Raw genomic sequence first — 23,098 nt, 5'->3', positions numbered from 1 at the left:
TCCCTAAAGCCTGGTTCTGCCGTAGGGTTCTTCCTGGTAAAAGGGAGTTTTTCCTTCCCACTGTCGCCAAAGTGCTTGCTCATAGGTGGTCATATGATTTTTGGGGTTTTCTCTGTATGTATTATTGCAGGGTCTACCTTGCAATATAAAGCACTTTGAGGCGACTGTTGTTGGGATTTAGCGCTATATAAATAAAATTGAATTGAATTGAATTCATTTATTAGATGACATGTGCTGCTTCCTGAGCTATCACAACCTGTGGAAAATTGGAATTTTCCTGTGAAATTACTTTGTGTTGAATGTTCATGAGTTCTCAGATAGTAAATCAGAGACGTGTGCCTGTGAAAACTCCAGTCCACTACCTATATCTGAATTGAGCCATTTTGTGGATGAAACAAATGATGATGCTTAGTAGACCTACAGCCTCTATATCCTCACCAGTCAAAAACCATGTATAATGTGACACTCATTTCTCACACCCATGCAGCTACAATTCCCAGTCCAATCAAGAAAACCTCATGTCCTCCATTCCCACCAGAAGATCAAAACTACAAGCAGGAGTGTCTCCCCCTCCACAACCCTTCACCCCATCTTTCTTTTTGTCCAATGGTTTTTAGCTGAGCTCCCTCTAATTATCTTTTTAAAAGACATACCAAAGGGCGCATCATTACTATCCCCAAATATTGTTTGGTTTTAGAGCTTGCTTTGGGACTTCTCCCACCATATTTCCACCTCTCTTATCTTCTCTACACCTCCATCAGCACTTCCCTATCCCATCACCTTTCTTTTCTTTTTTTTTCTCCTTTTCACATCAGGGTTTTGCAGATGTGTGTTTGCGGTCTGGGAAACATCTGCTTCTACAGTAAACCACCTGTACAGTTCGATAGCAATCAGCCCCCCTCTGTGATGTTTGCTTGGCATGCCTGATGGAAGATAGAAAACACACAAACCTCATAATTACAGACCTGAGAAATGGGGCGGGAGCAAGGCAGCTTGTCTTTCATCATAAGTTAATGCAGCATCACCCATCCTCTGATCTGTTCAGAACTCTCCCTCTCGCCTGGTGCTCATCCAAGTTGAGGCTTTAAAAGTCTTTATGAAACATTTATGACTGGTAATAGCACACAACTTTCACAGCTTTCCACTAGAAGTGGGAAGGGAAAAAAACAGTACACAAGGCTACCAGTATAGGACTAAAATATCTGTATGTAGCGGAGGACATTTAAGAGTTATTTTTATCTGATAAATTATAAAGTGAAGCTGAGAAGGGCAGTGAAAATTCAGATGGTAAGCAGTTACCTTTACAAGTTGGAGTTACGAAGGAGTTATCAGAGTGGAAAGGCAGATGATACTCTTCCTTTTCCCCCCAAAGTATTAAGAATTTTTCAGCTTGTCTGTGTGATGGTTTTTATGTAATCATGTGACAAATAAATACCTTCCAGCATCACCCTGTGTTTTGGTGGCATGTTGGAAGCAGTAACCATGACGATGCCAGACCATAAAACCAACCTCAATTAACAATAACCACCTTCTTACTGTAACACTGAACCCACAGTGCAGTTAAGCTTCCCAAAACCGCAGAAAGTGGGTGTTTGGAACTGTAAGTCTCTGGCTTCTCATGCATCTTTTAGGTGCACAAGGACTCCTTTAAAATCTGTTACGTGCCACAAAATAGCAGTTCTGGTTGAGCTGACCTGGTATGGCAGACAACATATTCAGCTGATTCAACTTTGGATAAGAATCTGAACTGTCAGGTCCATGAAAAAATAGTCTGAAAACATTATTGCGTCAAGCCTTGAAGTTTGAAGAACAAACAAAGGAAATATACTAGAAATCAATGTATGTGTTTGTTCCTGACATTATTGCTTTTATTACAAGTAAAGCTAATTAGAATCATCATTTTCTATGTTCTTGGTATATTTTGTATTGTTTTGCCATTCAAAGCATTTTATGGTTTTTTGTTAGAAATATAAACCCTACTCCTTGTTCACTTTTGGCACAGTGCATTTATACTCCCATCCAAGACTTAAAGACCTTTACCAAGTTTGTATGGCCCATTTATCCAAGTAAACTGAGCCCATGTTGATTTACAAAAGTGGCATGGCTTTATGATTATGACAATGGTTTGGTATTAGAGTGACTTGGACCATTTTCTTAAAGGAAAAAAAACAATTCAGTTCAATTCAGTTTTATTTATACAGCGCCAAATCACAACAACAGTCACCTCAAGGCATTTTACATTGTAAGGTCGACCCTACAATAATACATACAGAGAAAAACCCAACAATCATATGACCTCTATGAGCAAGCACTTTGGCGACAGTGGGAAGGAAAAACGCCCTTTTAACAGGAAGTGCCGTCCGGCAGAACCAGGCTTTAGGAAGGGGCGGGGCCATCTGCTGCGACCGGTTGGGGTGAGAGAAAGAAAACAGGATAAAAGACATGCTGTGGAAGACAGCCAGAGATTAATAACAAATATGTTTCAGTGCAGAGAGGTCTATTAACACATAGTGAGTGACGTAAATTGACTGAAGAAGGAATACTCAATGCATCATGTGAATCCCCCAGCAGCCTAGGCCTATTGCAGCATTACTAAGGGAGGATTAAGGGTCACCTGATCCAGCCCTAACTATAGCAAAAAGGAAAGTTTTAAACCTAATCTTAAAAGTAGAGATAGTGTCTGTTTCCCAAATCCAAACTGGAATAATTCCAGTTCTAATAGTTGCATTGCATTTCAGCAGTGTGTGTATGTTGAGGCAAATCCTGACCTGAAGTCCTGTCAGATAATCAAACTAAACACGTCTTCGAAGTGTTAAAGGCGCTGCTGGTAACAAGAAACAGACCCCTGGAATATGTGGTGCGGGATAGCAACTGTCAGTGTTCCGTCAATCATAACAGCTGTATTCCAGGAAGAGGGCAGAAAGCCCTCCTCCCTCTAACCTTGCTAAGCATTTTTGCACAATAACAAAGCCGCAGGCTCTCAAGTTTTACATGAAATCCAAACGTGACCCCGTTGTCTCGTTCAAACACAGTCCTCACTTAGGAAAATCCCCTTTGATCTGAATACCTGGCAGTGAAAACATCCCTGTGAGTTGTCTAGGTGTTTTTAGTGTGTGTGTGTGTGTGTGTGTGTGTGTGTAGGGATTGATGTTTTGGAAAGAGCACGTATTTTTTGTCATGCAGACCGAATGCTAACACAGCAGATGTGGTTTGGGGTACATATGATTAATGTATGCAGATATCAGAAAACTGACTAAAATATTTATGGCATTAGAATCAAAAAGCTAGAATACATGACACAAACACATGCACTGCCTTTTATGTTGAGTACAATGAAGGGCATTATGGAAATGGAAAAATGAGGCTGAATGAACAGGGTGAGATGGGGAAGAAAGGACGTGGGCAGTTTGTTTGCACAACATGTTTTTTTTTTTTTAATTATTTTATTTTCCTGCGTGCCCTTAGGCCTTCTTTGAGGGTGGTCCTTGCCTCCACCTCTTCATGTTCTCTGCCATCTTTGGTGAACTGGGGAGCTCACTTTCGGTTGTTAATGGCACACATGCGCACAGGTTGTGTTTTTTGGCCACCCCTGTGGAGGTAAAGTATTGCACACGTTGCACAAAGCTCTACGAAGCAGTAAATGGAGCAGTAAATAGCTGCTTGGCTGTTCAGAGTTTAGTACAAAATCAGGTAGTGCTGAAAGTGATCCAGGGAGCGTGTACCTTCGCAGTGAGGGATGTTACTACTTGTTTATCTGCAAGTACAGAGTGATAGTATAGGTGAAGTGCAAGTAATCTTTCTGCTGTAAAAGGATTTAAAGCACTCCGACTTACAGATATTTGGGGTTGATTGTTGGGTTTTCTCTGTATTATCATAGGGTCTTTACCTTACAATGGAAAGTGACTTGAGGCTTTGAGATTGTGATTTGATGATATATAAATAAAACTGCATTGAAATATGTTTTTCCATTGGTGGCTCAGGAGTTAAATATTTTCTGTTGTTATTGTCATCGTTAATTGCAGTTTTAGTGGTATTACATGCACAAACGGAGGAAACATGTTACTCCATGTTAGTCTCCCCATCACCCTCACTTTTTCTGTTTATCTTTCACTCCAGCCCCCTTTTCCTCACCGGACTCTCCTGTAGTATAATCAGATTATGTGAGGAATGTGGGAAAGTGTCTGTGTATTCAGTGTCAGAGCTGCTCTCTAACAGTCAAGCAGCAATAAAGATGAACCGTGGCTGCACTGGATACAAACATCTATTGATTTTATTGTCATAACGCTGAGATATTAATATGAAGAGCATTAATGCTTTTTGCCAGCTACCTGCACCATCATCTGTTTTTGTTTAGTTAAATGCTTGTGGGAATTGTGATTACATGTGGTATTCAGACCTGTTTTGAATAGACCCTCCAACTCGGGCCCAGTGGCATGGGATAGTGGAAGAAATTTTTGGAATGGAAAGACTTACCTTTGTCCTTAGACTTGAGCTTGAGAAATTCAAGAAGCTCTGGGAAAAATGGATTGTGTACTCCCTTTGTACTGAACAATTAAATATTACCATGATGTAAGTAGATACTAATGTTGAGACTGTGTATGTCTTCCATGCTGACCTAAAGTTTTGTATTCTCGTACTGTAAATTAATAAATAAAAAGTTATTAAAAAAAAGACCTGTTTTGAATGAGATATATGAGGTCTGCTACTTCATGACTTATGTCTGTTATAAAATAGCCTGAAATAGTCTTAATGGCATGTGACATGCTAAACTGCTGTGACATTTGGCACATGGGTTAGCCATTAGGCCAGCTTATCTCCTGTGCCTGTTGCTCAGATATCGGTTAAGCTGATTTCATGTGATTATATGGAAACACAAACATATCACAGCTTGCTTGGAAGCAAGTCCTGTCTGTATGTTTGATGCTAATGTCTCCCATAAAGATTAGTGTACATTTTTGTGTGTGTCATGTAACACAAGTTTAACTTTTCAAAGTCACTATAATCAAATGAAGGTAAGGGTCAGCGTTATTGGTCATTTAGTTTTGAATAGTTTTGAACAAAATGTGAATGTTTTTGAAAATTCCAGACTTTTAAATTCATACACAGTTGTTTGGCTTGTAGTTTAATTACTTCATCTTCAGTTCCTCGTGCCTCTTTTCTCGTTTTGGGCCTGGAGAAGTAGATTAAAGTCAGGTTCAGTGTCGTCACTAAGGCTACGTCCACACGTGCCCGGGTATTTTTGAAAACGCAGATTTTTCTATGCGTTTGCACCTTTCGTCCACACGTGGACGTAGCCTAAGATCTCACTAAGAAATTTCCTTCTGCAGCCCCAGAAAACAAAAACAGTAATCTATTCTCTGACGGGGAGAGTTTAAAACCTAAAAAAACAAAAACAAACTAGTTTGTAGATGCACAAAAAGTCAGATCCAGTAAATTTGCCAGGTTAGTCTGCTCAGCAGCTGCTCTCAGATTGTTTCTGAATCACGCTCGGACATTCAGTGACTCGACGTTGTCACAAAGGGCAGTAACCACAGAAAGTCCTCATTAACTCCACTTAACATTTTCAGTCTGCAGCTGCTGTCCAGGATGATGCAGTGCCTTTTGATACAATCAGGTGTTAACAAAAAGCTTCACTGAGCTGGGACCCTCATCTTGAGACAGTGCTTCTTATCTGAGTGTCTGTGCAAAGCGTGGCATCTCAGAGTCACGCTTCTGAGCCCAATCAAATGCTCTCAGATCAAGTGTGTGGAGATAGACTCACTGATACCTTGCTCCCATACCTATCTGCGAGCTATGTTCTGTATTCGGTTTCCCTGCTTTTGTTTTGCTCTGTGTGGGAAGCTGCTGGTGTATTTTTCACCTGCGGCTATAATTCCATCAGGTACATTGCCAGATCTGTCCCTGCCCAGCACCTATCAGCTTGCTGGCTCTGTGCACTTGAAGGACTGTCAGCGCTTGTGATTGATTTACTTGAAAATTCTGTTTTCCACAGGGCCACCTGGCTGCCCACTTATGTTACATAACAGTATTTTGTGCTTTTCCAGTATCTGTTTAATGTTGGTTTGTTGCACAGGGCCAAAAAATACTTGTCAGTGTGTTTTAACTGAAACATGCGCTACATTGGGACTGATTAATGAGCAGCTAATGCTGGGGCCTGTTTGTGTGCCACCAAAAGGTTGTTTGGGAAGCCCAGCACTCACTTTTCACATTCTGAAACACTCTGTTTCACTCAATACAGTATTAAATTGGTATTAATCCACAGGTCAAAATAGTTCAAAGAAAATAATAATCTCTTACAATGTAAGCATTAGAATGTCATCATCATTTTGGGTAAACGCTTACCAAATATGACTCGTGAATGAAAACTATGGTACAGTTGTGCGGTGTTGTAGTGATATAGTCTATACTGCTCTTCATCTGCAAACACAGTGCATTAGTGTTTCTGTTGGCTGATGGTGTACATCTGCTCAGTTAAACAAAGGTAAACAACTAACTAGTCTTTGATTTCTCACCCAGCTCTTAATTGCAGACAGTGAAAAACAGAAAAGCAAGCTGTAAGAGTAACGTTCCACAAATTAGTTGTTTTCAGTATTGGTGCGATCACACAAAGATAAAGTAGCGTAGGTCTCATTCCAATTAGACTAGAGTTCCATAACCTGACTCTTTGATATTTGTGTATTTGTTCTCCAGCAATGGAGGAGCTGGTGTGTGAGCTTCGTCTGTTTCTGGACCTGCTGGACAGAGAATATCTGAGTGCTGGGGTCCGAGAGAAGAAGATACACCTCTCCAATATTCTGCACAGAGTACTGTCCGACAAAGGTGAGGATTAAACTTATACTGCACCTTCTGAAACACTTTAAGGGACTCAGAGCTGGAGTAAGTCCATTAGGTGGTCAGATATTAGATACAACACCTGACCTTACTATGGCTGACTGCAGGAGTTCCATGAGCAGTCTGGTACATACACAAAGAATGTAGACCACAATAAGCTGGTCCTAGGTCAGTGTGGGATTGAATTGTTTGGTTGCTGTCATCATAGAGTTATATTGGTATACATTTACTTATAAAACCCTTTACTTGTAAGCTAATATAGCCAAAAGTTGTTTATGACAGATTAAAAGAGTTAATTTCATCAGTTTGATGTTTTCTGAGCTTTTCTTTAACACAGACTTTTTTCTTTAAGATGTGTGTGGCTGCCATTATTGAAATAAAATTCAAATGCAAAAACATGTTTATATTAAAATCTGGATGAATCGAACATGAAAAGAAAATTTTATTGTATTTTTGTTTCTTGTTTGCATCCTTAAACGCGAAGATTGTTTTAGTGCTATACTGGAAGCCTCAAAACATGAGATTATTCACACAAATTCATAATGACGTTTCAGTTTTCTATCAACAACAAAATGTCACGTGTAGAAATATTTATTGGAGATTTTGCATTTTAACATTAAAAATATCCACAAAGGGACCTTGTAATGAGGAGCAGAAGTGAAGCGCATTAAAATCAGAGAAACACAGAAGCACAGTCTATTTGGTTCTATAATTTTAAGAAGGGAAATTACGACATTTTATTTTTTGTCACTACTTAGATTTGACACTAGTGGCACTGTAAAGCATCTTCTTGTTTATATTCATAATAGCCACTTGATTTCTTCTAGAGCCTTCATTCAAGTCAGAGATACACAGCGGACTGCCTGCTCCACCTCAGATGCCACTTCCAGAGATCCCTCACCCCTGGATGGTAAGACTGAAGTTTATTTAGATTTATTAATTTTAGTTCTCTGTAATTTGGCCATGCTGGAACTTATTGCAAGCAGTGCTCACAGTAAGAGTTATACCGAGTTCCAGTATGCGTTCTGGTTGTCTGACTAAAGAGAGTTGTTTCTACAAATACCAGATAGCCCTGCGTCATTCTGCTTCCGCTGCTATGGGTCATCCTCTCAGCCCAGCTGCTTTAATGCAAAACCAAGCAAATCAATGGTGAAGGACAAAAGAATACTTTATTTTCAGGACACTGCTGAGTAACTACATTTTGAGCAATGAAGTGCAAGTCACATGTAATTTATGTGGCATAAGTAAGTGATAAATAAAGGAAAGACAGCTCATTTTCTTCCTAACGTTTCTGTATACGACCCAATTTGATCCCAGCGTTAAATTAAAAGCGACAATATTGACATCGAGGACAAAACTAGAAATTACTATTTTAAATAATACATTAGGCCTTATAAATAAAACATAGCCAATAAATATCGAATATAAAATGATTTGACAACTGTCTATAAAACAATGCACTATTCTTAATGTTAGGTCAGTGTTAGAGGCTTTACTTTATAGTGCAGCTATTTGCAGTTGCACTACTTTCCCCAAACTAGCTAATTTTGTCACATCATCTGTTCAAAGCTGAACATTACCTCCCAGTTTGCATTCATTTACAGCATTTCATTGAATTTAGGTCCAATTTCAAATCCCCTTTGGATATTTTTGGGTTTTGTTGTGAAGAAGGCAAACTTCTGATAGTAACAACTGTGTTATGTAACAGAAATAACTTCATCATGTTAACACTACAGGAATATTTAACATTCATGCAGGACTGCTTACCAGTAACACACAACTGGTGCTAGTAGAAACTGCAGAGAAATGACCAATAACGCTGACCCTTACCTTCATTATTATCAGATGGTGAACTTGTTAGCAATACACTGAAGTTCTGTGCACAAGTTTTTGTGACACCCTGCACCTGAATGGTGTTAATCACGCAAATGCCAGCGCTACCAATGCAGCAGGACATAGAAACCATATGAGATGTGTTTTACAGTCACTTGTAAAGCAGTTGGAAGGCCTGTCATGGCTTCAGTATGTTTTCCTCTCTCGTACTGCGCCTCACATCGCCATGACAGTTAATGAGGACCGTAACATCTCTGTTAAAACAGTGATGTGTGTGTCATTATTGTGAAAGTGAGATGTGCATGTAAAAAGACCCAGTGTGAAGAATAACAGTGTGTGTCTGCCATTATTGTGGGAACAGATGCCTGTGATAAAAAGCAGGTGACTGTGATGGCTTGCAAAGCCTTTATTTCATAGCAATAAGCCACAACACCTTGTTCTACATCTTACTCACACACACACGCAGGACACGCACACATTCCAAGGCACAAGGCCTTACAGTGCAGTTTGTAATTAGAACCAGTCGTCAGCCTCAGCCTCCTCTGGTGACCCCAGTGTGTGTCTGGAAATCACAGCCGAGGGTTTCCCAGAAAACTAGGCGAGTGAGGAGGAGGAGTTTCTGATGTTTCTGTGTCTCTGCTTGTTGTCTCTCTTCTCTGCTGCCCCAATCAGAACCAGTAACATAAGAAAATACATAGCAGAGCCTTGCACGACACCCCAGACTCTCGGGCCTGTTCGGTGCTTACCGTACCTTTATTTAAACAAAGCACATAGGCACACAATTACACAACTCTTTCTGTCTTTTATGGAAAGAGTGAAGTTTTTAGCAGGTCTTCATCACTGGCTGAAGGAGACCCACTCAGGACTGGGTTGAGCATTTTGATTTTTAACTTACTTTTTGTTGAATTTTGTATTTGTTGTTTGGTCGAGCGTGTGAGACGGATAAACACTGGAACAGCCTGTAAACACGGTTATAGCGGAAAAAAGACGCCAGCTTCTCCTTGTTTCCCTCCCCACCATTGTGTGTTGTTTTAATTTAAATAAAATGTTTATGTTTTTTTCTGAACATAGACTACTGCCTTTCTTTCCGTTATGAGTTTGAGTGAATAAATCGCCACGTTTGGGCGCACTCTCAGGAGGGTGCATTTGCTTGCAACTGGAAGAGGATGCCGTTAAACAGTGCTATTATTTCTTCAGTTGACTCCTTCTCTTAGCCTCAACCAGCATTATTAGCAAACTTACTCATGGGCAGATAAATAGATGAATAAATCTCTCTTAGTTGATATATTCGTCCAAAATCATCCAACCATACTTTATACACTTTATCCAACAATATCATGCTCTGGACACTGGCTTTATATGTGTACAAAGTAATCATAATACTAACGACAGCATAAGCTGTGACAAACATTCAACAGCAGGGATTTTCATCAGCAGAAAAGAAAGCAGCTAAAATATATTAAGTGGTTAAATAGAGCCATTCACATTAGAACAAAACCTCTCTGAGTAATATATGTGCAGGGTTTGCAGAGTCGCAGCAGTAAAGTATAATTCTCATAAATATACTTGGATGGAAACCCAGCTACTGTCTTTTATTTTGTGCCAGCTCTCTGTCTCCCTGTTGCCGTCTCTGCTCTGAAATTACCATCTATCACATTTCCACACTGACCTCTGGAGAAGCTGTCCAGACTGAGGAAAAAAGTGTTGTGCTCCCTTTCTCCACTCTTCATTTCTTGCAAAATTTCCACCGCCTGCAAATGAAACAACGGACAAATGGTTAAGAGGAAAAGAGAGAGGAGGCGGCTAGAAAGAAAAGAGTAAACAGGGTAGAGAGTTAAAGAAACAAAGATTTCATGTTGATCAAAAACAACCTTGTTAGTCATGAGAAGTTGCAGTTATTTGTGTTATACGGCATCAGTCTTTAGTTGGTCTTGGTGAAGAAGTGGAACATGGACTAGAGCAATCTGGTGAAATAATAGACAAGGAAGACAGTCACTTTGTGACCCGTCGAGCCTCAAAGCCAAACCGACACTCACGTACACAAAGAGCCTGTGCCTTTAGAAGCTGAATCAGTCCTTAGCTTCCACATTTTGATTACTAACAGTTACATAAGGAATACTTAGTTTAGAGTAGCTCACTTGATGTACAATACTTAATCAGAGGACAGTGGTATTGGAATTTATTACTCAAACCCAAACAATATGCAGATTGAAGACTCTTCCAGAATATTCTGCTAGTATATGAAGTGCAAAAGAAGACAAATGGCTTCCACGATAAGTTTATTTACTGCTGAATTGTTCTGGAGTGTGTCATCACATTTAGTCCATTTCAGAACTTATTCGCTTGTTAAAATAATTTTATTTCCAGTTGTTTGTGGCATTTTTTTTCACATCTTAAGGCCTTTGTTCAAGAGTATATACGATCTTGAAAAGACATTCTTAGTGTTTTTACAAACTTAGTGGGGCATGTTAACACAGTGTAGCTCTTAGCAGAGCATGACAGTCACATGTGTGACACCCGTTAGCCTTTGCATGAGCAGAGGAAAACAAAGAAACAAAGACATGATGTGTGTAAACTACTCCAATTCTTTCCCAAGGGCAAACTTGTGATTGACTCTTACACACACACACACACACACACACACACACACACACACACACAGCAGGATATCCACTAACCAAACAGACTTCCACTGGATCCTGTTTTAGTTTATCAAGCTGAAACTGGTCTACTTTGAGCCACTATATTGTCTTTCCCTAATTGTATATGCATATAAAGTTGGTCTTTATATATTTATATAAAAGCACAACAAAAAGGGGGTAGTGTCCACTTTAAAGACAAAACAACGAAGCAATTTATAGAAAGTTAGAAATTATGCCAAGCCTTTAATCCGTACAAGTAGTGGGTTTGCTGACAGAGCAGCTGAACCCTTTTATGTCAGATTGATCCTTTCCACAACACTCACCTTATAAATCTCTACGTTCCTCCATGGAAGAGGATCACAGCACCATTTTACAATGTGCTACATGCCACACGTAAATGCACAGAAACAGTAAAAACAAGGTCTGGCTCTGATTGGATCATAATGACTAATAAGTATGACGAAATCCCACTGAAGTCCTCTTCTTGTCATCCTGTCACTTTTCATATTCAGGATTTATGTTACATTAATATTTCTCTTTTATCTTTGGCATGAAGTACATTGCTGTCATCAAAAAGCTTGCCGCTTCAGCCACATGAATGGTTTTCATCCAAAATTTGAGCAGTTTAAAGAATACTGGAAAATAAAATGTAAATTGTGCGTGTTTCCATTAAACTCCTTTAAAGAAAACAAATGGACTTCCAGATGGAGAATGGAGCTCCACCCAACATGAAAAATAGTAAACATCTGCCTAAAATGTTTCTGCATTGTTCATGCTTCGTGTTGTCACGTGATGAAAAAAGGAGGTGAGATATTTAAAGTCATCTGTTGTGGCAGTGCACCATTGATTTGTGTTTTTTCTTTTAATTTTAATAGCAATGGAACAAACATTCAGTTTTGATGAATCTGAATTTTAACTTTGGTCTCAAGCTTTTTTTGTTTTACTACTCACAACTACTTTTACCAACATTTCGAGCACACAGCGGTGAAGAACTTTTTTGGGTCCAAAACAATTTCCCCAGTTGCTTTGACAGTTCATTCGACATTTATGTTACAAAAAACAGTTAAAGCTGCTCTTAAATGTCCCGCAAGCCCAAGGTAAAGGTTTGTGTCTAAGATCCCCACACCACAAAACAAATACTGTAAACCAGAGAGAAGAAGAAAATTCTTAGACTGCAACCTCAAGTGTTAGGAATTTTTGTTGATTTTTTTGAGTTCTAATGTTTGCTGCAGTCACCTTCAAGTCAGGATTCGTTTCCTCGGCTGTATCCTAAGGGCTGCACTGTTCGAGCAGAATGTGAACCAGTCCTCCTGCTAGTTGAAACACAAATGATTTCCATCTGTGTTGATGTTGGAGAACAGTGCCACCTCTCCCTTTCTCCTCTCTTCCCTTGCTTTTCCCCTGACACAGACACAGCGGGAGGCACACCATTAGTTACCCATGTAATGCACACTAAAGTTAGTTGTATCATGCATGAGAAACTCACGCCGAGCATCCCGTTCTTCCGTGCTTCAAGCATTCACGTCACAGAAGTGTGCTCACGTGGTCGACGTGCTATACACGGTAACAGGGCTGCATCATCCGTAGATCCGTATGTCTAGAATTCATTTGGAATTCATTTTCTCCTCTTCTCATTTTGATTCAGACATCCCTCCCTCCCAGGTCTTTTTTAAAGATGGATATTCATCTCAGCACAAATGTAGCTAGTACTATAACCATACAGTATTCTGTATGGTTATGTATTACTGGAAGTTGTGAGGAATCTTTGTTTTTTAAACCACCATCTTCTCTGAGTGTTTTTTACTCACTTATAAAACATTGTGTATTGCTGTATGTCTGTGAAGGTTCTCAGTCATCCAGGTCCTCAGAGTCCAAGGAGCATCTGGACTTCTTTAAGTTTCCTTGAAGACGTTTCACCTCTCTTCCGAGAAGCTTCTTCAGTTCTAAGAGCGTGGGTAGGTAGAGAATCAATAGGGGGGTCCAAGACCCTCTAGGGGACACTCCCATAGGGCTTAAATCTGGGACTCTTCACCAATTGCTCTTAGAACTGAAGAAGCTTCTTGGATGAGAGGTGAAACGTCTTCAAGGAAACTTAAAGAAGTCCAGATGCTTTTCTTTCCAAGCTCCTTAGACTATATTGCTGTATATTGCCAAACCAAATTATTCCTAGCCTGAAGGGGAAACACTCACCCAACTAAGTGTGTCACTGTACAGTGTCAAGCTACACGGTGCGTGCGTGGCAACAGTTGGATTGCTATCAAACATATTGAGTTGAACCAGCCCTGTTTTACTTTTGTATGGCCTCAGAAATTATTTGTCTTCAGGAGTTTTTCCACGCAGTGTGTTTTTCATTTGGTGCTGATGAATCTGTTTTCATATTTGACTTAATTCCTCTGTGGGGTTTCCCTACTTTGTGGCTTGGTATACCACAGCAAAGCATTTCGTGACATCAGCAGTATTGTGTCATTGACTTGTGACAGGAAATGAAGTTGTTTAACAGATTGTATTGTAAGGTGTCACGCTTTGTCACTGGGATAACCAAACAAGTGGGAAATTGGAGATTGAATAGGTCTTAACTGCAGAAAGCAGTAGGCCTTTGCTTAATGACACATGCACACAACATGGTTAATCTTAAGGGCCAGAACTGTTTCAGTTACTAACACTCTTTGGAAAAAGTCCCCACTGAGTAACTGGAGCATGGATGGAAAACCTATTTCACAACTTTTTCCCCCACTCTAGTGCATTTGAAGGCTTTTTACAATGCCAAGTTTCTTTTTTTTCTTCCTGACACATGATGTGATTGAAGTGACTAAATAAAGCACGGAGGGAAAATTGAGTCTATTTCTGCAGTCTAGTAGAGAACTAACAGAATTTACAATTGAACCAAACAAAAGTTAGGGGTGCTCGGTAGAAAAATAGCTTTTGTGGTTACTAACTGATAGGTATTTGACCAAGATGCCCATTAACCCATGAATTCATACTACAGTGTACTCTATACACTGTCGGACTATTGTTCAGTGACTCTGATCACAGCATGTATACAAATGGGAATGGTTATTGGAGCATGGAAAATGAATAGCCAAATTCCTTTAGTGGCCTAAAGAGATAGTGGATCTGATTGATAATCCCATGTAGTTCCTGCTGCTATAAATTCACAAGAATTGAATTGAATAAGCCTGAAGAGCTTCTAAATTACAATTTTAGGTTTTCTCTCAAAAGGTTACTGGCAGTATGATATCATGCTTGTAGCTATATAGATATAATTGAGTGATCATGTCATAAAATCAGCCAGTCCATTTAAGGGTTAATCTTAAATACCACACACTTCCTTTTGTGTTTTATGAATTAATAAACATTCAGAGAACTGCTGCATGCGGTGGAGGTGAAGTTTAAACTTACCTTGTATTCAGTTGGCTGTTAGCAGTAGTGACAGCAGCTTGCAGAACGAGGGTGGTCTTTATCTAGTGTTTTCTTGAAGGCACCACCTAATGGCCATTAAAGAAACTGCTTGTTCGCAGAAGATGTTGCAACCCTATTTTAAAACTCGACAGTTTAGCAGTTAAGTCCTTGGCTCAGTTATCACAGTAATTGTGATTATTTGTTGGAAATAGTCCTGCATAGCCAGACTTTTAACTGGAATGAAAGAAGTCTGGGAAAAGGTCCTTTTGTCTGAGCCAAACGCTGACAGTCAACTAGCAGTATAGGCTAGAGGGGCTGATCATGATAGCATATCATGGTATTGGTACTGAAATGTCATTCTTTCAGAACAGAAATGCAGATGGACCACATAATATCAGGTAATTTGAAAACAATGGGGGACTTATTAGATAGCTTATTGAACAGAAAACACTGGCAAATGTATTTTCCAACTGTAAAATGTTTCACTTTGTTGCAATCAGATTAGTTGAGTTCATACCCAGACAAAGAGCAAATGTGCAGAGCACTTCTATAATATGTCTAAATATTTTCATGAAACTCTGCTTCACTGAGGTGATTTCTTACTTATTTGCAATACAGAACACTATTTAGATATGACAGGCTGGCCCACCTCATCCTGCTTTCCAAAATTGCAGACCACCAGCTCATGCTGGCTTCCACTGGCTCCTCATTGTGAGGTGTGAGAAATGGAGGAAATGCCCAACCCTGTCTGAGTCTCACTCTGGTTATTTTTTCAGGCAAGGTGGCACTTCCTCCAGTAACGGCACTCTGGTGAATGCACCTGTCCTGCAAAACGCACATTTTACTGGCCCAGCTGAGGCAGGAAAAAGTAAAAAAACGATGCGGGGGAAGCAAAGAATGAAGTTTCAAAAATGGGAGTTGTGTGAAAGGTTTTGTTTTGTCAGAGGTAACACTAGCATGGGTGGTTCATGTATAAACAGGGAGCTGGAAATCTTAGATATGTATCACAGAGGCTGGCAGACACTGAGCTTGGTCCTGCAGTCCTGCAGAGAGAGTTTTTAGGTTTCGTCCCATATTACTGTGTCTCTTGTTTGAAATGTTTAGCGGTTTGCTAATCACCTGACTTCCAGATTGAGTTCCCCTCTCAAACAATGAAACTTTCAGTGCTGCTACTGGACAGAAGCCACTCCTCTAGCCACCATAATGTATGCTGTGGTTGGTTTCTCACAAAACTCAAATTGGCTACGGTGCTGCATTAAGGTTTCATAATCTTTCAAAATGTTATAGGTGTGCTTGGTAAGACTGCTTCAGTAAATGTAGATTGCAGTGACATTGGAATCTGAGCAGGAGTCTCTGGATAAATAAAGCTGGAATAATCATGTATTCAGCTTCAAATAAATCTCTTTTGGTTTTAAATGTCCCCCAAATTATGGTTACCAAAGTCTTTGTATTTCTGTTACCTTTAGGTTTGAAGTGTGTATGTTTTATGAAGTAGACACTGAAACATTGAATACCCATCAGAGTTGGATAAGCTTCTTTTTTCAAAATGTTTTTTTTTAAAATTCAGTCAAATCATCACCCCCCCCAAAACAAAAAAAAGAACAAAAAAACACTGTCTTGGGTAAATGATATACTAAAACACTACCCAGGCCTGTACTTTAGCATTCTCAAGAACCAGATATTTCTAGTGCTTTGGAATATTTTTTGTAATGATGACACAGTGAGAGTTTGGAAGTTCTCCAGGAAGTCAAGTCACTTAGAAAAATCTTTGGAGAAGATTAAAGGAACATTTTACTTCAGTTTTCTGGGTATATTCAATTAATTCTTTCAATTAATGACAAAGCCACGGCTTCTTTAGAATTGTGAAACTGTTCTTTCAAATCTTTTTTGCCATCATGGCCAAACGTTTTGGCAGTGGCTCAAATTTTGTTTTTCATAAACATTTCTCAATCTGTTTCTATGATATACTGATGAACAAACATAAATATTTCTTATGCTTCAGGCCTTTATTAGCCAATAAAACAAAATTCAGTTTCGATAGGGGTGTCACTGTCAAAACCTGTAGCTACTACTGCAGTTTTCCCTTTCCAGATCCTTTCCTAAGGGAGTTGCTTTCGTATGTCCAGTCAGTTTATCCATTCCAGTGTCCTGCTGGCAGCATGGCAGAAACATTATTCAGGTCCAGTCCTCCTACTCAGAGCAAAAATGGATACTTGGCATAAATGTTTAGATGTGAGTTTCAGGTCAGTGCCTGAGCAGCAGACAAACCTCCCACTCAAAGTCTCCAAACCAAGGTCAGGACTTCTTTACCACTATCTAATTACACATTATGACTGTGGAATTCTGGTATTTCGGATCCACATCCATGGACATGAGCTGATGTAGGCCGTGATGGGTCATGAAAACTCCCTTTACAATTTTAATATAATTGCTTTAAGCAAATTGGGAGTTCTTTGCAATATAAAGTATAAGCAACACTATAGAAAGTATAAATATATAAAGTATAAGTATAAAAATAAGTATAGAAATACTGAAAATGATGAAAATAATGAAAATTACTGGTAATAGTGATTGTGCTTTTCACACAATCAGTAACTTTGATGGCAAATTTGTCTTTTCTTTCATTTCACAACTTTGTGTGGAAACCAAACAGATTAAAAAAAAAAAAAAGAATTCAAACTAACATGAAAATAAATAAAAATACAAAACTATAATAGCTCTGACTATGACAATGTAAGCGACTTGGTAGTGGCAAACAAGAACTGCTGGAGTGGAAATCAGGGCCTTTGTGTTGTCCACTAGGGCTGGGCCATATTATACCGTTCACGGTAATACCGGTATAATGTTAGGCAACGATAGGAAAATGAAATATCGCGATAGAATGGGAGTAAAACGCGCATGCGCAGTGCCTTTGTTTTCATACGCACATGGCCGATTGTTGAGTGAAACAGATGAACCAGAATTGGTTTGTAAAAATGGTGCAACTTCCGTGATGTGGAACTGGTTTGGTGTTTGTCCGTCAGATACACAACAAAGCACATTTTTTTGCAGAACATGCAAGCGGCCGTTGTTATTGTCATATTTGTCGGACTAAGATGCTCTTAAATCTGGGAGTAATCTGGGTCCTAAACTCTGTATGCTTCAGGTCAAACAACACTGCAGCATCACTTAGAGTTAAAAACTGTCTAAATTCTTTCATCTTTAATAAAACGATCAGCATTGCTGCTTTACCAGGTGTAACTATAAAGTTTAACTTCCAGGCATCCATGAAAACAAAAGTTATTACATTTAACGGAGTTAGAAGTTAGCAGGAAGCTAGCGGAAGTTAGCTCGCTAGTTTCGCTAGTTACCTAAGCATGATATAGCATGTTCTGACTGAGAGATTTCTGAAAAAAATCAAACGTACAGCTCTGCTATCACTTCCAACATAAATGAAGACAGGAAACTAAACAGCAGTGATGTTTGTAGGGTTACTGAAGTTGGGCTAGCTGGTATATAATGATGTGCTACGTGATCGCTAGCGACACAGCTATGTTAGCATAACATAAACAGTGAAGCTGGAGGACGAACACTAACACTTTTCCACTTATAAAAGTTAACGTGAAGGTTCTTCATGGTTAGAGACAAATGCAATCGCATGGCAGGATGCTGTAAACGGACCAAACTTCAGTCAGGAGAACAACTGAGATAATCCATCCACAATGCGAGGTTAGTCATTAATATACTGCAACAACATGGGAATAGAGCAGCTGCCAGAGAATTCAACATTAATGAATCAATGGTACAGAAGTGGAGGAAGCAAGAAGAATGAGTTTAATAAAGTTTGATTTATCTGACTGCTTTGTTTCGCTTAATGTGCCTTATAATCCCGTGCACCTTATGGTCCGAAAAATGCATACTGCACACTGCAGTTTAATGTTGCAAAGCACCTCTTTTTAACTTCAGTGGATACTATACATGGTTATGCTCAGGATATGTCAGCCCATTTCTACTGGAAATGCCTTTTGGTTAAACTTTCAGCAAGGAATTTGCATTTGCACTGTTAAATTTTTATAAAGCTTTAATGTACATAAAAACCAGCTTCTTGTTTATGTGAAAATAAATGGAAGGTTGTCTTTTTGCACTAGTAATGTTGTGGAGTTGTATTTTGTCTCGCATCAATTATATCGTCGGTTATATCGTTATCGCAAATTTTCAAATATATATCGTGATAAATATTTTTGGCCATATCGCCCTGCTCTATTGTCCACCCACACAAGCAGCATGAGCTGGGTAACTGGTGCATGTATGTGACTCGCGAGCTATTTCTTCCCCAAACTGTGGTCACCTTTATACTAAGAAAAAGGTGAAATAGCATGACACACAGGCATACACGGAAATTAAAACAACACTCCATAAACATCAATTCATTCCTATGATTTGGTGATTAAGGGATACAAATGACTCACGTGCTCATACACAATTTATTCAGACATTGTTTTAGCTTTGTAAATTAAATTATCATCAATTTTGGCTGTTTTCCAAGTCTCCCTACTTTTTGACAAGTTGATTTTTTTTAATAATAAAAAAAAAATATTTTAAAACCTGCAGTCAGCTGAGACTGAAGAAGCTCATCAGATGATGATAAAATAGTAATTAGGTCTATAAAAAAACAGCAAAATGCAACACTGCAAATAAGATGAGTCTAGTGCTGCAGAAAAACTGGTGATTAATCACACAGAGAGGGGTAAAATAAACATTTTCTTCCTTATAATTATTTTATTGGTGAGGGCACGCGGTTTACTTCAGAATGCATATTAGCGTTCTGAACCCTTAAACTGAATACATTACTGTATACAACACTATAAACATCCTAATACTGTCTACTAATAAAGGAGATGTGGAAATTCCTTTAGTTTGTTGTCAGATCAGGGGGATGTTAATTTGATTGATTCAACTGTGTTCTAATTGCTGCAATTCCACTGGTGTAAAATAGACGCATCAGCACATTAGAACCAAGTATTAAAACATACAAATTCTGAAACAGCAAATTAAAACATTCTGCTCATTCTTTTGACATTAATCTCTGTCTCTCTTCCACAGCATGTCTTTATCCTGTCTTCCTTCTCTCTCCCCAACCGGTTACAGCAGATGGAGGTTTCTTCCTGTTAAAAGGGATTTTTTCCTTCCCACTGTCGCCAAAATGCTTCCTCATAGGCGGTCATATGATTGTTGGGTTTTTCCTTGTATGTATTATTGTAGGGTGTATACAATATAAAGCACCTTGAGGCGACTGTTGTTGTGATTTGGCGCTTTATAAATAAATTGAATTGAATTGAATATTGTGATTTATCCAGGTAAATAGTGAAAACTTTAAGCTTTATATAACGCACTATGACATTCATTTTGCTTTGTAGTACACCCCTCTGAGGGATAATGGGAATTAGACACAGTTGGGAAGAAATAAAACACAGATGCAAACGATCAACCAAATCACAGGAAGTAAAACTGAATATACAGAAAAACAACTAACAAAGTAAGATAAGGAAGTAAGCAACAATACCTAAAGAGAGAAACAAAGGCACAAAAATAAACTTTCTATTGGGAAAATAGAGGGAAAAATCTAACTCTAATTTAAAGAGGAACTAGAACTAAGAACTTAAGATTAAACATTTAAATAAACACTAAAAACCAAATGATAAAAATCTAATATTAAAAACATTATGTTAAGTCACAATCACAACAGGCTGTTTTAGAAATCTGTGGAACAAATGATCTGCCACGTTCTCCATGTGAACATGGAGTGTGTGTGTTTTTCATTTGTTTATGGTTAACAGATGGGTTATATACATTGTGACAACAGTCAGCTCATCTTCATTGTGCTCCTGTATTGCAGTGTAGTTAAGCTTCACGTCATTTGTGTGATACAGCTAAGATGTTGTGCTGTGACTTGTGTAAGTGCACAGGTGTATATTTGTACACGTGTGTGCGTTTGTGTGTTTCATGTGTGCTAATGCTCTTTCTTCACCAGTTGTTGCAGTGTCATGGGGTCACATTCTCGCTGGTGTGATACTGCACTCAGGCAAAATGCTTAGCCAAACAATCGACTTCTGTGTGATTATTAATGGTGTTATTGCTGCTCAAGGGTCTTTAAAAGGAAGTTATTGTGATGTGAGATATGGCGCTGCAGTTTCCATATCAAAAGTCTTTCTCCACCAGCACAAACAAGTCAAGTTTCTAAACCATATATTATTCCCTGTTGTTAGACTGTCTGGGCAGAGTGCTTTCATTCTTTTTCTTTCTCTGCCTTTCTTTTCTTTCTGTCTTCTTCTCCAGGGAGACATTTTTTTCCTTTGTTTTTTTTAGGGCTGGGCTAGGGTGGAGAACGCTAGTGTTGCTGGCGTTTAACAGGGCAGCACATCCATGCCAAAAAGTGAGTTCACCAAACTGCTGTTTCCCCAGAGGAGATGCAATAAGATTTCTGCTAGAGGCCCAGCCAGACACTTGACTTATAGATGAAAAAGGAGACGTGGGGAGGATGAACAACAAGGATTAGGGGGTGAGGATGAGGGTGTGTTTGGGGTGAAGAAAAGGAAACTTGGTTTGCTCAACAAAAATGAATTTCAGATAACACAAACTGGATATTTTTTCATCTGAACATTAACAGGTGGATGGGGAACTGTGGTTTGGCTTGAGAAAGGAAAACCTCATGAATGAAAGTGTCAGGTCCCAGAACTTTGAATAATTTATAATTGATTATTTTGTTTTTAAGTGTTTATATTTCATCTTTTCGACCCAAAATGCCTCATTTCTTCTAATGATTCAAGGATGAAGAGTTGGCTTGGCTCAGTTATTAACATAAGAATTTCGCCAATATTATGTTTTCAGTGTTAGTCAGTGTTGGTCAAGTTACTTGAAAAAAGTAATCAGTAACTAATTACTGATTACTTCCCCAAAAAAGTAATCCCGTTACTTTACTGATTACTTATTTTCAAAAGTAATTAATTACTTAGTTACTTAGTTACTTTTTAAAAACACGATTTACAACCTGAAGAGGTGATAAAGCGATAGATCTTTCAGCCCAATTCTACTTTTTCTACATAATCCATCATACAAAATGTAATCAAATGGAAAAGTCTCTTTTTAAAACTTGTTTTATCAGTTTTAATCTTTTAACTTTATGCATCAAGCAAATATTTAATTATATGCAACATTCTCTGACTGGAAGGAATTTGTTTAATATTTAAACCTATTTTCTGCACATTCCAGCACATAAAATAAAATATTTTTTGTGTTTACACTCACTCCTTCAAATAGATGCAAGTAAAACACAGCAGAAAATAAATAAAGTCAAAGACTCAGCAGTCCTGTTGCTCTATTTTCACCTGTAAAGCAGGACTGCGGTAGGCGGAGGTTTACCCTGGTGCAGGTGTGCCGCGGTCAGTTGAAGAATCCGCGAGTTTCTCTGTGAGTTTCCCATTACGTCGTTGCGCACTCGGTGCTTGCTTGGAAGTTTAGGGGGTTTTTTTCGCTGTAAAAAGAAGTTTTCTTCCCACGCACGATGGACACTAATGTTTTTGTCACTTTTTATGGAATCAAACTCAAAGTAAGGTCAGTACTTCCACGCTTTAAACGCTGCACGCTCATACTCTCTCCCACAATCGATATGTGATCCATTGTTGATCTGCACACAGCTGTTGTCACTAACGGCGCACTCGCTTACGTCACTGTCATGAGACATTCTCGCAAAAAAATCACGGTTTTAGTAACACAGTAACGCAGCGTTCCTACGGGAAAGTAACGGTAATCTAATTACCGTTTTTGCAATAGTAATCCCTTACTTTACTCGTTACTTGAAAAAAGTAATCAGATTACAGTAACGCGTTACTGCCCATCTCTGGTGTTAGTGACGTGTTAAACGTTTTACGAGCATTGACACTAGGGCTGCACGATTAATCGTTAGAAAATCGCGATCTCGATTCATACTTATGTGCGATCTCATTTCCAAATGACAACGATTTAAAAAAAAAAAAAAAAAAAGACGACGGCGACGATTGTACCGCATTTTGATCCGGAACGTACTCTGCATGAAAACAAGCTCTCACTCTTCCTGCTCAACAAATGACAAATAAAAACAAATTAAGCCTACGTGAAAGTGGCAAAAACTGCAGTCCTTCGAGGTGCCTTTTGAGGCTGGCTTCAGTCAATTTCCAGACTCCGATGTTAAAATGCCTATCTTTGCAGCAGTGAAAAGCAAAAGTACAAAAGTGATGTTGTACTTCCTCCCCTTCATAACAAACCCGAATGGGCTAAAAAGTTATTTTTATAACTACCTGTATCTGTTGGATCCTTTTGGAGCATTTTAGAAGGGATTATTTGACTAATATTTTAGCTTGCTATGGAGATACAGACCA

The 23,098-nt window shown here is 38.9% G+C and overlaps 1 protein-coding gene across 4 annotated transcripts in view; it reads left to right on the top strand.

Moving 5' to 3' along the window:
* Window positions 1-23,098, top strand: part of afap1 (actin filament associated protein 1) — a 94,348-nt gene that overhangs the window by 47,155 nt on the left and 24,095 nt on the right. For all 4 annotated transcript variants that reach the window (XM_085267454.1, XM_085267453.1, XM_085267452.1 and 1 more), the window contains exons 2-3: window positions 6,691-6,819; window positions 7,659-7,741. In XM_085267454.1, the coding sequence (XP_085123580.1) occupies window positions 6,691-6,819; window positions 7,659-7,741 (212 nt within the window). The remainder of the gene's footprint in view (window positions 1-6,690; window positions 6,820-7,658; window positions 7,742-23,098) is intronic.

Source organism: Mchenga conophoros, linkage group LG3, assembly GCF_057382185.1.
Source record: "Mchenga conophoros isolate Kocher_MC1m ecotype Shallow Benthic linkage group LG3, M_conophoros_male_GT1.1, whole genome shotgun sequence".
Lineage (NCBI taxonomy): Eukaryota > Metazoa > Chordata > Actinopteri > Cichliformes > Cichlidae > Mchenga > Mchenga conophoros.
The sequence above is the reverse complement of the archived record's forward strand: the minus strand, read 5'-3'. Positions and strand labels throughout refer to the sequence as shown.